The 15377-nt window shown below is 38.2% G+C and overlaps 1 protein-coding gene across 1 annotated transcript; it reads left to right on the top strand.

Annotated features, from left to right (window-relative positions):
* The first annotated feature begins 3681 nt into the window (after positions 1 to 3681).
* On the top strand, positions 3682 to 12318 carry LOC121747990 (inorganic pyrophosphatase TTM1-like). The gene is made up of 12 exons (XM_042142186.1): positions 3682 to 3795; positions 5357 to 5735; positions 6417 to 6531; positions 7957 to 8152; positions 8250 to 8363; positions 8453 to 8626; positions 9178 to 9372; positions 9769 to 9891; positions 9977 to 10089; positions 10286 to 10409; positions 11244 to 11516; positions 11697 to 12318. Exons 2-12 carry the CDS (start codon positions 5396 to 5398, stop codon positions 11904 to 11906), a joined length of 1977 nt encoding a protein of 658 aa, XP_041998120.1. The 5' UTR covers positions 3682 to 3795; positions 5357 to 5395; the 3' UTR covers positions 11907 to 12318.
* The last annotated feature ends 3059 nt before the right edge of the window (positions 12319 to 15377 follow it).

The raw sequence follows: 15377 nt of genomic DNA, 5'->3' as shown, positions 1-15377 counted from the left end.
AAGGCGAGCCCGTTGCACAAGAAGAGTATTCACGGGTCATCGGATGCATCATGTACTTAACTAATTGCACTCGACCTGACATTGCTTGTGCCGTGAACAAGTTGAGTCATTACACGAGCAATCCAAGCAAAGAGCATTGGAGAGCTCTTGTGAGGGTTTTGAGATATTTAAAACATATTCAAAATCTTGGGCTACACTTCTCGAGATACCCCCCGGTACTTGAAGGGTACTGTGATGCAAATTGGATATCCGACAATAGAGACTCACTTTCAACAAGTGGATACGTCTTTAGTATTGGGGGTAGTGTTGTATCGTGGAAATCCACAAAACAGACATGTATAGCCCGATCAACCATGGAATCAGAGTTCATTGGGTGAGGAAGCCGAGTGGCTTAAAAACTTCCTTGAAGATATTCCATGTTGGTCTAAGCCAGTGCCACCAGTGCTGATCCACTGCGATAGCCAAGCAGCTATTGGAAGGGCAAACAATGGCTTCTATAATGGTAAGTCTCGACATATACGTCGACGACATAACACCGTGAGACATTTTATCACAACAGGGGTGATTACAATTGACTACGTGAAGTCAATAGATAATCTAGCGGATCCGCTGACCAAAGGGTTAAACCGTGATCAAATGAGTAAGTTGCTAGAGGGAATGAGTTTGAAATCCACAAACTAAAGAATTATCATAGTGGTAACCCAACCATGATGACTGGAGATCCCAAGAACTTGGTTCAAAGGGACAACTAAGCTATGAGAGTTCATGAGAAACACTCAACTATATCTATTCCCTAGAGAGCAATAGAGTGTTGGAGAACTTGCCTAGTGGTAAAGGCTAAGTCTATGACTTTTAATGGTTCTTAAGGATCTCAAAGAGATGGAGTTCTCAAAGAGACCAAGTATGGCAAGGTACTTGACTAAGAATCACCTATGTAAGTGCGAAGTGTGGTCGGTTCATAAAATGCACTTATGAATCCAAAGTGATGTCCAAGACCGCAATGGACACAAAACGTGAGAACGGACGAGGTTGAGGTGTTTAAGCGTTAACACCATTGTCTCGGTGCACGTTGTGGGGGATTAGTTCAAAGCATCGCGCTACTAAGCCGCATGTGTATCCGATGGTGTCGACTATGGAGGGTTCAAAGCCAACAACTACCTATCCTTTTGCTTATATACCTCTCGAGGGTTGAGCTTGTGTCTGCATTCATATGCATTCGGCTATTTCCACTCATGTGGGGGATTGTAAAAATCATGGATTAAATATGCCCGGTCAATGGATTGTGACCAAATAATAAATGTGACGAGACATTTATTTTGTGAAATTAAATGATATAGCGCCGATCTACATTTTACGTAGATAAATATAGTATATTCACTTTCTCAAATCCGATTTCCGGTGAGTGAGAAATAGTGGATTAAAGTTAGGCATAATTAGCTTTTAATTAAAGCTTGGAGTTTGAGCTTAGGGAATAATTAACTAGTATTAATTATCCCACATTGGAGAAGTAACACATCTTTTAATGTGTTTAAATTAAGTGACTTTATGCTACTTAATAATTATAGTGGACCAAGATAGGTGAAAGAGCCCACAGGTGCGTACACGCGCCCGCCGCCGCTGCCGCCCGCCCGCCCGAGCCTGAGCCCGTGCCCGTGCACGTGCTCGTGCTCGTGGTCGTGGTCGCGGTCGCAGTCTCGGGCTCGGTCCCGATCTCGATCTCGGACTTGGACTTGGACTTGGATTTGGATCTTGGCAATTGGTCTTTGGGCTTGGGTCTGGACCATTACTAATCTTTTTAGACCACCGCCGAGTCAGCAATCCAAGTGGCTTGACACATTGTCAAGCGTGGCATAGTCAAAGTCTACACGGCTGCCACGTGAGAAATCCACACGCTCCACACGTGAAAAGCGCACGCCTGCCACAAGCTTTCGTAACGGTCGTAACGTTCGGCAGTTACACTCTCGCAATGATGACAACCATCATGGCTGTTGACCCCCCAGCAGTGGACTGAGCCTATAAATAGGCTAGCCATTCCATGCATCTCTGCACAACATTCACAAGCATTTGCATCATAAATTCTCTCCCTCTCTGCATTGTCTTTCTGTCGAAGCTCTGCCCTCTCCTCCATCCAGTTCGCCGGAGCTCTGCTGATAGCGGTGCTACTTCACCAGAGATGTAGTCGTTTTACCTTTGGGGACGACACGCCAAACCGAGAGCACTACCGGGGCGTATCTCGTCTTGCGGGAAGAGGCCTCCTCGACTCGGCTATCAAACTACACGGTTTAGTTGTTTCAATTTTTCAGTTGTAATTTCAGTTCAGTTTTCCATTTGTATTCCTTCTTTTAGGTTGTATTACGCCCTACTGTTATCTCTTGTAATCCCAGAAACCAACAGCAGCCGCATCCCGATTATGTAGCACCAGAGCCCCCGAATCAAGGGCATGACCCACCCCAGTGGTCTTTATACCCGGTTCATGAGTCTCAGTCACAGTGGGACCGTCCCCTGTATTCTCCAAGCCAGCCTGAGCCTGATTGGAATCGTCGCCCATATTCACAAAGCCAAGACGTGCCGCAATGGAGTGGTGCCCGAGCGTCGGTCGATTCGTTCTTTCAGAATTATCAGATCGTGCCGCATGTATAAGCTGAAGAAGAGGATGATGATGAAGGAGATGAAGAAAATGACAACATAGAGGAGGAAAATGAGGACGAAGACGTTGTTCATAGGATTCCTACCCAACCTCGACCAGCTGCGGAGGGTTCATCACGTGGCGGGGTTGGGAAGCTCATGAGCAAAGTGTACAAGAGGTTGTCTACGAGGAAGAATAAGGGCATTGGACCGTCGAAATATACTCCATCGTCGTATAAGTAGCACATCATTTCAAGCACTTTGTTTATTTTAGTTAGTTGGTGTAACCAAAATTTATTAATCAGTTGAGAACTGTAATAGATGGTGGTTTGTGTATGTACATAGCTGTTGATATGGATTATTTTTCTTTCACATTTTTGTTATTAATATTGCATCTATATTAATCTGCCTATCAAGATGGGGTTCAAATCCTATTTTGAGACTACCATTTTCTTCATCATCGAAAGAGCTTCGCGTGGGTACCTTACACGCCCTAATCGGAGTTCGGATGAGAGAGATATGAGCGATCTACGAACGCCGCGTGCGACTACCGGTAGATTCACCCGGCCGGGTGGAATTATTGCATAGGAAATTCCACCCGGCCGGGTGACTCATTTATACCGTGGGGAGTCCAGCGGATTCTACCCGGCCGGGTGAATTTCCTTTGTAATAATTCCACCTGGCCGGGTGGCTAATTTATACTGTATGGAGTCCATTCTGCCTTTGCCTTGGCTGATTTATTTCGAATTAGAGACGCATAAGCATTATGCGTTTCCACCTAAGACGCATAAGCGTCATGCGTCGCCCGTGAAATTAAAAAAAAAATACCGACGCATGAGGGAGATGCGTCTTTATCTGTGACGCATGACCCTCATACGTCGTTAAAAAAATGAAAAAAATAGAGAGACGCATGACCCTCATGCGTCTCCCTTAAAGACGCATAATCGTCATGCGTTTCATTAAAAGAAGACGCATGAGGGTCATGCGTCGCTCCCAAACACGGAATAAAAAAAAGTCCAGTACAAACACGGAATCTAAGTTTCATTCTAGAATAAAAAAAAAACACTAAGCGAGAAAGTCGGGAAGACCTATTTGACTTCTGATCACGATTTATGCCCCAATACTTCCATTTCTTCGGGATTCAACTGCAATCCAGTTCGTGTAGTTAAGGTCGGTCGGCGCAATTACTCTATTTGGACTAATTTTTTACTTTATTTTCTGAGTGTTGCTGCTGTTTACATCGTGCATGTATTTTGGTAGCGTTGTTTTGCTTGGTAGCTGTGTTTTGAGCTGATTTTGTTGTTCCTTTTAGTGTGAATGAATTGTTGTTGTGGAATTTTGATTCTTATGATATAAAACTTTCATGATGTGGAGCTTAGTGAAATTAATTGCTCTATTGATTTTTCTCTTTCTATGTGGATTTGTGATTCAAAATTCATTGTATGAAATAGTGATTAGTGCCGTGATTTTCCCCAAACTATATTTAGAAAGTTTGATGTATCTTCTGTTTTCGAATTTCTTGATTTTATCCTGTTGAAATTGTGTTTACAAACTCAATTTCACTAATAGTGCTTATGTAGTTAGTTCCTTTCGTCTTCCTGAAGTTTGAGAAAAATATTGATTTCAGTAATTGAGTGATTGCAAATTATGAGGAAAAAGCTATGATGGCCAAATTGAAAGACATTTGCAACTTTAGTTCACTAATATCTATCATCATTAAGGTGCATGAAATGTCCCACCAGACTCGAGATTTCTCCCCAAGAGTGTATCTGGTTGGACAGGTTGTAATTTGGTTAGATGATTGCTTAGGAAAGATCTTTTTCCAAAATCACAAACAAAAAATGCGAAAAGCATTTCTGACAATAGCTTGCTTTCAGACATTTCAACGAGCTTCTCACATGTTCATGTTTTTTTGGACTAGTTTGAGAAACTCTTTATTGTTTGATCACAAGAAAAAGATAGGAAAAGTCTAGTGAAAAGTCAGCTATACCCCTATTGTCATGGGTTGACAGCTACAGATATACAATGAGATCCATATATTTCATGTACTTTTCCCATTGTGATTTCTAGCATGTTCATTAATATCATGATTGATACCTTGAGGAGTTTCGGTATTGTATTATTCCATGTTCAGTAGTCATTTTTCCTCAATGCTTTCTAATTCCAACTGAGTTATCATCAAATCCCTCTTTCCTATTTTCATGCATAAGGCCTAGTTTCTTTACGGAACACTATTGGCCAAATAGATTGGAGAAAACTGACCAAAAAAACTTGGCACGGGCATAATTGTACCAGTTTCCCATATTGTGTTGAATAACGTGGTAAAATGTGTCCATGGATAATTATTTTCTTTAGAGGACTCACTTGCATCTGGCAGAGTTTGCAATGACAAAGATGAGAGTTGAATTTATCATATATGAAGTAAACCAGTTTGTTCATGCATTCTATTATCTTTTGCTCTTTCTTTCATTTTGAACAGTTTCCACAGAATGTAATAAATACCTAAAATTGAAACTTCAGTTTTTTGGAGGTACGTACGGACCTTTTTAAAGGTTTAACTTTTACCTTTAACAAAATCCAAACCTAGATGAAAATTATGAGTACATGTCATAGAAAATGCTGAAAGTTAAAATATCATATTACTTGATCTTCCTCCAAATGTGCAATGTTGAAGTTTCTTTCTTTTCTTCTCTTTTCTTTTCGAAATTTTTATAGCTGTCATTTATTGCAGTGAAACTTTGCACTGTTAGAGATTTGTGTCATCTTCAGTATGGCTCAGGATACTCTTCCTAGTGCTGATTCACCCAGGAGACGGTCTGGTCTATTGAGAGATCAAGTTCAGTTAATTAAGAGAAAGGATACTGATCGTTTTGAAATTGCTCCAATCCAAGATCCACTCGCATTCGAGAAGGGTTTCTTTGTATTTGTCCGTGCATGCCAATTATTGGCTCAGAAGAATGAAGGGATGGTATTAGTGGGGGTGGCAGGTCCTTCTGGAGCTGGGAAGACGGTATTTACTGAGAAGATCCTTACCTTTATGCCTAGCATTGCTGTTATAAATATGGATAACTACAATGATGCTTCTCGTATTATTGATGGCAACTTTGATGGTACACTCAACCTCCTTTGTATTCTCAGACTAATTTTTACCTCATAAACCAGAGATTCTTTTACTCGTGAGTGCTAGATCAGTATGAAGCCAGAATCGTGGCTCTTGCTGGAATGAAATTCAGAGTTTTTCCATTCTCATTTTTCACTTTCTTTATGATGGCCATTCAAAGTTTTGATGATTGTATGCAACTTATTGCATAAAATTCAGTTTGTTAAACCTTCTATTCTTCAATTTAAAAGAACCTGTATAGCTTTGAAAATGAAGCTTTTCTTAAAGTGCCTTTTGTATGATTCAATTATATGGCTGAAATGGTACAAGATTAATCAATCCTTATTTTCTGAATTGTGAATGACAAAAAGGGTTCTGTGTGTATCAACTCATATGAAATGGTTTCATGTAACCTTAAATTGAATAAGTCTTCATTTTTGTTGAAATATATGATGACATTCAATGTGGTATTTGAGTGGTTCACATCTTTCTTATTCAAAGAACAATGCAGAGATTAATATTGACAGCTCCGTTATGATATTTGATAATAAATTAATGTGATGTAGTTACCAGTTCTCTTTCTTGCTTTCCATCTTTAAATATTTCAGGAATCCTATTAAGCTGCTATTACTGGTGGATTACACAAAATAGTATCCTATTAAAACTGTAGTGCTTCATATCTTCTGAACAGATCCGCGCTTGACCGACTATGACACACTACTTGAGAATATCCATGGTCTCAAATCTGGAAGTTCTGTCCAAATCCCCATATATGATTTTAAGTCTAGCTCTCGAGTAGGCTACAGGTTAAGTGTTCTCCAACTTTGTGCCATAGCAGAAGCTGCTGTATCTTTTTTTTCTGAATGGTTCTATTGCTTCTTTCCTAAGTATAATTATTGCAACAAAAATTTGGAGTATTGCTCTTTGTTTTTTAATAGAAATGGTTGCATTATATATTTAAGCATTAGCAACATCATGCTTTACAAAGAAAGAAATGTAAGTTGAACTGTTGAAGTTAGTAATACTTGTGTATGTTAAATTATCACATAAATATGGAGAATAAGAAGCATGGCCAAAAAGGAGTTCAGCCTTTTGTAAATCAAATACTCATTTAGCAGTTGAAAGGTACAATTCCCCATTTATTCTAGCAGTAGTATCAGATTATCTTTTTGCACCAATAAATAATTCTTAGAGGCCTAGTTTCAAGTTCATTTTCGGCACCGTTTTACTTTCATTTTGATTTTCTATCAAAACCGACCTGCTGAATTTTTGGAAATAAGGAAGTTGAATGATGCATAACCCCAGTTGTAAACCTACTTTCTTTTAAAAAAACTGAGTAACAACCTCATCAGTCTTGCTATTATTCAGCAACTGTAAGCCAGTTGCTTGTCCATCGAACTGTTTATTTTATTTCTAATTGGGATGGCTGAGTCCTGAGGGATCCATGTTTCCTCTACTGAAATCCATGCAACAGTTAAAGTTAATCAATAATAGTAGCTTTAATCTGCTGCTCAATATTTACTGTTAATAATTACTAATACTACTTTGTATTGCTACTTGCTAGTGTCTATGCATTTCCTTGGCTTCCTGCAATCAATATTCAATTGATTCAACTTTTAGCATTTCACAAATTTTGTTCCTTGTACTGAACCTTCTTTTGCTAATGCCTTTCCCTGTTTCAGTTCTCATCTCAACTATGCTTGACATTTTTCACTTCTCATGACAAAGACCCAACTTACCCCATACATCTAAAAGCAGGCACTCTTTACAGTATGGATAACATCTTAAATTTATCTTTCCTATTTGAAGCCCCTTGGAGTTTAACCCACTGGACACTGACAAGTTAAGTTTTAGTACTAACATATGGGCACTATGGACTTGATACTCGTCAGAGGTGCCTGAAGACAGTAAGGCTTAATAAGCACCACCACCAATGGCCTAATGCTAAAATTGCCACCTTTCATGAAGAAAAGAAATAACTAATATAGTTTCTAATTCTCTCTGTGTTGTGTTTCTTTTTGGGGCAGACACGAGTTTCAACTAAAGCTTTCGAATTTTTTGTTGCTAATATTCTGTATAATTTGCTCTTTTGAGAACTCATTGAATTCAAAGAGACTATCATATATGATTTTTCCTTTGTGTTTGTTTTGCGGGCATGTTAGTTGCACCCATCTAAATGTATATGTTTCTGCTTGAACAAGTTTTTTTTATTAACCTCTGACACTTAGCAGGACTCTGGAAGTTCCTAGCTCTCGAATTGTGATTATCGAAGGAATATATGCCTTGAGTGAAAAGTTACGGCCTCTCCTTGACCTCCGTGTCTCTGTTACCGGTGGAGTGCACTTTGATCTTGTAAAACGTGTCCTGAGAGACATTCAACGTGCAGGACAAGAGCCTGAAGAGATAATTCATCAGATATCTGAAACAGTGCACCTTCATCCTTGTTTATATTATCGTAAAAATCTTTATATAATTTTTAGTTTAGAGATGAATTACAACAGTCTTATTGTATCCATGTGTACAGGTATATCCGATGTACAAAGCTTTTATTGAGCCAGATCTGCAAACAGCACAAATAAAAATTATTAATAAATTTAATCCATTTTCTGGATTTCAAAACCCCACCTACATATTGAAGGTGAGCCAACATTTTCTAGGAAAATCATACTTTTACATATGCATATCCCACATTTTGACGGCTAGATTTTATTCTGTTTCCTGCTTAAGTCAACAAGGCCAGTGACTGTAGATCAAATTAAGGCCGTCTTTTCTGATGATTATAAAGAAAGCACAGAGGAAACTTATGATATATATCTTCTACCACCCGGTGAAGATCCTGAAGCATGTCAATCATATCTGAGGATGAGGAACAGAGATGGAAAGTACAATCTCATGTTTGAGGTTAGTTATTGCAGAATTGTGACAATAAAAATCATAAATGACAAAAGTAAATCCATAAGCTTGCCTGAATTGTATTATTCACCGAAAATTCTACCACTTTATGATGATATCATTTAATCCCACATTCCTTAGAACTCGCAATAGTATCTGTGAAAATTCTCATGTTCTGTATTTTGTACGTCTTTGATACAAGTGTAAGAATTCTTTGTTTCATCTTGGATACAACAACTTTGACTCTGATGGAATAGCAATGTCCATTCATGATACAGATTCATTATCTCTTTCTACATATGAGGTGTTTCAATGTATGATGGGAAAACTAGCTAAAGCTAAAAGATCAGTTGATGACCTTAGGATCTAAAGATACTGGCAGTAACATAAGCATGATTTGCCTTTATCTCTTAGCCCAGAGCCTTCTTTTGTTTATGGTTTCTAAGCACATGATGGAAGCTTTATTAGGACCTGTGTTTCACATCAGTATTTGTTGCCAGGTCTAAAATGGTATAAAATGGTGATTTCGTGAGCATTACGATCGTATATTCTTATTTCAGGAATGGGTTACGGATAGCCCTTTCATCATATCTCCAAGAATCACATTTGAAGTGAGTGTACGTCTTCTCGGTGGACTGATGGCACTAGGGTATACAATTGCCTCCATTCTGAAAAGAAGCAGCCATGTATTCTCCAGTGATAAAGTTTGTGTAAAAACCGACTGGTTGGAGCAACTGAACCGCAAATACATCCAGGTATTATGTCATTCTTCTTGTAAGCTACTTACTACCTAGTTTTGTGAGTAGATTCTTAGAATGTTACTCAAGGGTCTGTACAATGTTTCATTTCGTTCTTTAATCCTCTTTCAGTGGGTTGGGCCTGTTGTTTGTGATTATTAATTTAATACTGTTTAACAGCAAGCCTTCATATTGTTCTAGAAAGATTTAGGTAAAGTATCAAAATACTGGAACTTCCCCACTAGCAACCAAAGCCAGCATTTACTTCTAAATTGGTCTTTTGAGATGCCAATATAATCCTCTTCATGTAGTTGGAGTTATAACATCTGTCTTTGATCAATATGTGTTACCTCTAGGTCTACATAAGAGCCTGAGGAGCAAATAATTATCTGATTGTTTCGTATTGAATGTTAGGTGCAAGGAAAAGATCGTATGTATGTCAAGTTTATTGCTAAAGAGCTGGGCTTGGACAGTTCTTATATTCCACGCACATACATAGAACAAATTCAGTTGGAGAAACTCATAAATGACGTAATGGTATGATATAGTTGAAACTTTCTAGATTTAACTTAACTTTTCTTTTCACTCTTGATTATCTTCTGTCTCATCCCAAGTTCCGCAGGCACTGCCTGATGATTTGAAGACGAAATTAAGCATTGATGATGATTTGGTTTCAAGTCCTAAAGAAGCTCTATCCCGAGCCTCTGCAGATAGAAGAATGAAGTTCATGAATCGGTGTGATTTTCTTGCACAAGCTTATAAGGATTTTTCTGTGCTTTAAGTAGTTCAAAGTTTTCTGGTATTCTCATTAATATAGTTTTTCACTTGAGTTTTTTCCTGCCGTATATTTGAGTTCCCATGTTTCTTGCCATTTTCTGTGAAACTCTTGAGGTCTTATCTCTTCTGAACATGTTGATTTTAACATCCACAGTGGGATTTCTCAATCGTACACGACGAACCGTGATAGAAATCTAAGTAAGCTGACAAAACTTGCTGTTAACAATAGAAGGTATGATGGAAGAACCCCAGATTCTCCAGCTGCACTTGCTAATCAGGTGAGACTTGCTAATTTAAATGTTTTCTTAATCTTTTCTCTATTGATTTGGTGGGATTGGTATCTCATGCTTTATATATAACTTCAAAAATCGATATTCAAAACTCAGAGACTTTAAGATAGTGCCTCAAGATTTTTACCATACTTTTCGATTTAGGATTAAGTGTAAGATAGTGCCAGAGTTTGTCTAAAGAGCTGGTACTTAATAGTTATAGTTTGGAATAAGTACTATTGAATAGTTGAAATCTTAAGACCTACTTTTATATTAGTTTGGAGATCAGCAATAAGAAACACTACATTGTCAAGGCAGTTATGGATTTCTAAGAAATAACACAAGCGTGCTCGTGGTGCATCTGTCTGTACTCCTATCATTTGGACTTTCATGATGAATACTGAGAGAGTGTTGTAGAACAGTAAAATATAGATATAAGCGGAAAAGTAAATAGACATAGTAGAGAAAGTAGTAGTGTATTTGGTGTATTTTATTACTCAACACATGCCACATACATATAGTACAAGAGACTAAGCTAGGCTATGTCACATCACCGATGTGGGACAGAATACTAATATTCTTAACAAGTGTATTAGACCAACTGATACAATATTACAGTTTTATGTTCAACACTTCTATCCAAGACTGTGTACCAAAGAATAGTTATTTAGATCTTAGATTTATTAGAACTCATACTACGTGGTGTTCTATATGTTATTGTAGTGGAACTGATGGTATTACTAATAAACATAATATCCATATTATACTTTGTTTCACTTTGACATTTTAAATTATATTCTTCTCAAACTAGTCATACACCATTCAATCTTATTATCTTTTCAGGGCATTGTTACTCAGCTGTCTGAACAAATTTCCACCTTAAATGAGCGCATGGATGAGTTTACTTCACGAATTGAAGAATTAAACTCAAAAGTTTCAATCAGGAAAGTGTCAGCTAGCCAACAGAATTTGGCATTGCAGGCAGATGGCTGCAGTGCTGTTGCACCATCGTCTCTTCTTGGTGCTGGTGTAGGTAACGGCCTGATGAGTGGCTCACATCTGCCCAATTCATCCTCATCTTCCCAATTGGCAAGGGAATCTGCTTTTATGGAAGAGGTAATTTCTAGATTTATATTTTACTATTCGATACTTTTTCTATTCCTCAGCTGTGAGGAAAATCAAAGACTTGAGACAATTTCTTCGAATGGCTATGATAACAAAGATGCTTTACCAGTCCTGTAACTGTTTCATGGTACTCTGTTGATTCCATGAATCCATTCTTTCTTCTGCGAGCAGGTATTACTCATTTCTCGTGGGCAACGTCAGATCATGCTTCAGATCGATAATCTGAGCAGCATGCTCCATGAATTTTACGGGGAAAGGTCTCATCAAGGACGAACCGATGGCATATCAGATTTAGGATCGATTGGAATTCCTTTGCTTCTCTCTTTGGCTGTCGGAGGTGTTGGTATCCTGTTGCTAAAAACTATTTCGGCAAAAACATGAGCGTGACTTGATCATGTTAGGCTGTGTTTGGTTACTCTATATTAACCCGAGATTACTTGAGATCAAGACTCACAAGACAAGACCTAATCTTGCGTGGTATTATCTCGAGAATAAGTACCAGACAGAGCTCACCCAAACGGACGACATATTGTTAGATCAAATTGTCTAAACCACCAAATAGAATATCACTTATAACGAGCATGTGTTGTATTGTGCTGTATAGATAATGGACATGTTATGCATATATCGACAGATGAATCAGTTGCTTTCTTGTACCTACAATAACATCCCGGGGTGGTTGGAAATGTGCTACAGGAGAGTTGGAAAATAAAGAATAATTCGAATTCATGGAAGCATGTTAAATAAACAAAACATGATTTCAGAATTTAGTCAATTGGTGCAGTTATTATTATTAGTCTCTTTTTCTTATTGTTTGTCTCGTGATACGGCCCTGGATCTTCAATTGTGAATTTGATTACCCAACAGCTCTCTAGCATTGTAAAAAAATAAAAAAGAGTGAACTACATATTTGGGACTTATCTATTAGGTTCGAATGGTAAACACTCATGTTTTAAAAATATTGCCACACACCTCTTGTATGAACCTAATATTATTTGAATGACTTTTTCACTGTTTACTGACTTTTAAATCCTTTTTCGACTTGAATTTAACCAAAATGCCACTAGAGGCATTCTGGCCTTTCTAAAAATAAGGGTACCATACACGATATTTTAAAGTTGTTATAGGGATACCTCTAGACATGCACAAACCGAACCGGACCGCCGGTTAACCGGTGGTTCACAAACCGGAACCGGAACTGGCACCGGCGGTTCGACCGTTCAAGCGGGCCAGTTCAGGTTCAAAAAAAGCGTGAACCGTAACCGGCAGTTCTAAACCGTCGGCTCACCGTTTTGAACCAGCGGTTCAGCGGTTCCAACAGTAGGATTCCGACTAGAGCGTAGGTTTTCAGGCTAGGTGTGCAGAAAAATCGGCGGTTTACGTCAGAAATCGGCGGTTTCTGACGTAAATCGCCGGTTTCCGACGGTTCGGCACCTTTTTCAAGCAGCGTATAGGTGGCAGTGTATAGGCCTGAAAACCGGTCAGAAACCGCCAGTTTTCGGCTAGAAACCGGCGATTTCGGTTAGAAACCATGGACTGAACCGCCGGTTCATGCGGTAAACCAGCCGAAATTTGAAATTTGATTTTTTTTTATTTCTTCCAATTTTACTCCTATAAAATACCCCACTTCCCCCATCATTTTTACTCACCCCATTCTTGTGTTAACAAAGATTTCCTTCTCAATTTCTCTATTCTCTATCCTCATTCTCTCTAATTGTTCAAGGTGCTTACTACTATATTTGTTGTTGTGTTCGTAATTTACCATTTATTCAATACTCAATATTCCATACTACTTTCATTTTGCATTATGTCTTCTTCTCGTGGTGGACCGGGACGTGGTGATCGGGGCAAAGGAATTGCCCAAAATCAAAGTAGTCGTCCTCAAAGATCAAAGCGACCTAGTCGTCGAGAAGTTATGGAAGAGGTTTCCCGAGTGGCGGCTGAACGCATGCAAGTAAGTTCTAAAAAATAAAATTATTTTTACAATTCATAATTTCATAAGGTTGAGTTTTTTTAATTTTTTTGTGTTCCTAATTAAAAATTCAACTTATATAATATTTATAGATAGAAGAAGATCATAGGATGACCATGCTACTCGCTGAAATGCATCAAGGTGGGGGAGGGGCTGTGGTAGTTCCTAACAACAAGATGACGAGTACGACGTGTCTATATCGTCGGACTCGGACAACAATGATGATAGATCTCATTCTCATATTCTGTCTAGCGCCGCGGAAATGAGGACATGCCTCTCCCTCCACCCACTAAAAAAGCATTGAAATCTGATATTTTTGTTAAACACTACAAGAAGGTCCCGGTGGTAATTCCAAGTCCCAATGATCCGCTCTCTCAAGAAGAGACATCGGCGTTTCATGCATATTATAACTATTGTGTAAAAGTCTACAAATTTGCGAGTGGTGGGGGATATGGCACCCTCCGTCGTCATTTGGTGACAAAGCATCCGGTAGAATGTGGCACTACCACTACCCAAACCCAACTAGACTTCCAATCCGGTGGCTCAGGTTCGTCAGGTACGCCTCTTTTTAAATATGATCCTAAAAATTTTGCTGACATTATGACTAGATGGGCTGCAATGAAGCATTTTCTTTTTAATGTTTATAATGACAAAAAATTTGAGGTTACTATGCAAAGTGGTTTGAACGTATCTGTCAAAAGAGTAGGTCGAATGACCGTTCGACAATGTTTAGAGAAAAAAATTGAATTATCACGTTATTTACTCAACTTGGGACACAAAGTAAACATTTTTTTAGATGTATGGACTGATTGTTTTAATAGACTTTCATACATGGTCATTACGGTTCACTTTGTGGACAATAGTTGGACTTTGAACAAGCGTTTGATTGGCTTTAGAGAATTTGAGACACCACACACTGCACCCGAAATTGCTTCTTTAATTATTCAAGTTTTGAATGAATTTCAATTATGCAATAAGATATTTTCTGTTGGTTTTGATAATGCAACTGCTAACACTGCAAGTATTAATGACTTGATTGCGGCTTGTGCTCCGGTTATTGGTGGTAAGTATTTTCATCAAAGATGCATATGTCATATTTTGAATTTATGTGTACAAGATGCGCTTGAATTATGACAAAAGCATGTTAGTCCTATTAGAACTGCAGTTAGATTAATCTATCAAAAGCCGCCTATTGGCAAAACTTGGAAGAAGTATTGCCATCAAAAGAATGTAAGATATACGAATTTTACCATGGATATGTCTCATAGATGGAATTCGACATATGATTGTCTGAATTCTACTTTGACGCATAAAGATTCTTTGTGTGATTTTTTTAGAACCTATCATGTTTCTGATTTATATCTGTCGCATAGTTGTTGGGATCATAGCGTGGCTTTATTTAAATTGTTCAAATATTTCAAAAATGCGACTGTTGAATTATCGGGTGTTTATTATTACACTATTGTTCGTGTTTTAGAGCATTGCATGTATATATCACATGGTTTTAAAACTGCGATGAAAAATGCTTCTCCTGAATTGATGTGTGTTTTATATTATATGATTGAAAAATGGCTTAAGTATTTCAGTGAGATTCCAGCGGTGTTTTTGATTGCAAAGGTCTTAGATCCAAAATGGAAATTAACCGGTACCTCCAAGATTTTAGATTTTTATTATAACAATTTGAGTTCTGTTGATCTTGTTCCACTTCAAGCATTGCAAGCGGATACCAATGACCAATGGGGAGTAAACCTAACCGAAACATTTCAAATAAACCTCCCGGACCGGTCAATTATCCAACAAACATTCGAGTTTAACTTGCGTGCTCTCTACACCGAATATGAAACCAAGTATAATAGTACCCACCAAGTCAGAAGACATAC

This window comes from Salvia splendens, chromosome 9 (assembly GCF_004379255.2).
Source record: "Salvia splendens isolate huo1 chromosome 9, SspV2, whole genome shotgun sequence".
Taxonomy (NCBI): domain Eukaryota; kingdom Viridiplantae; phylum Streptophyta; class Magnoliopsida; order Lamiales; family Lamiaceae; genus Salvia; species Salvia splendens.
This window is presented reverse-complemented; position numbering and strand designations above follow the sequence as displayed.

Coding starts and splice junctions, on each gene's coding strand:
- LOC121747990 (XM_042142186.1), top strand. CDS start 5,396: ATGGCTCAGGATACTCTTCCTAGTGCTGATTCACCCAGGAGACGGTCT. Junction 8,153..8,249: donor TTCATCAGATATCTGAAACA/GTGCACCTTCAT, acceptor CCATGTGTACAG/GTATATCCGATGTACAAAGC. Junction 10,090..10,285: donor AGAATGAAGTTCATGAATCG/GTGTGATTTTCT, acceptor TAACATCCACAG/TGGGATTTCTCAATCGTACA.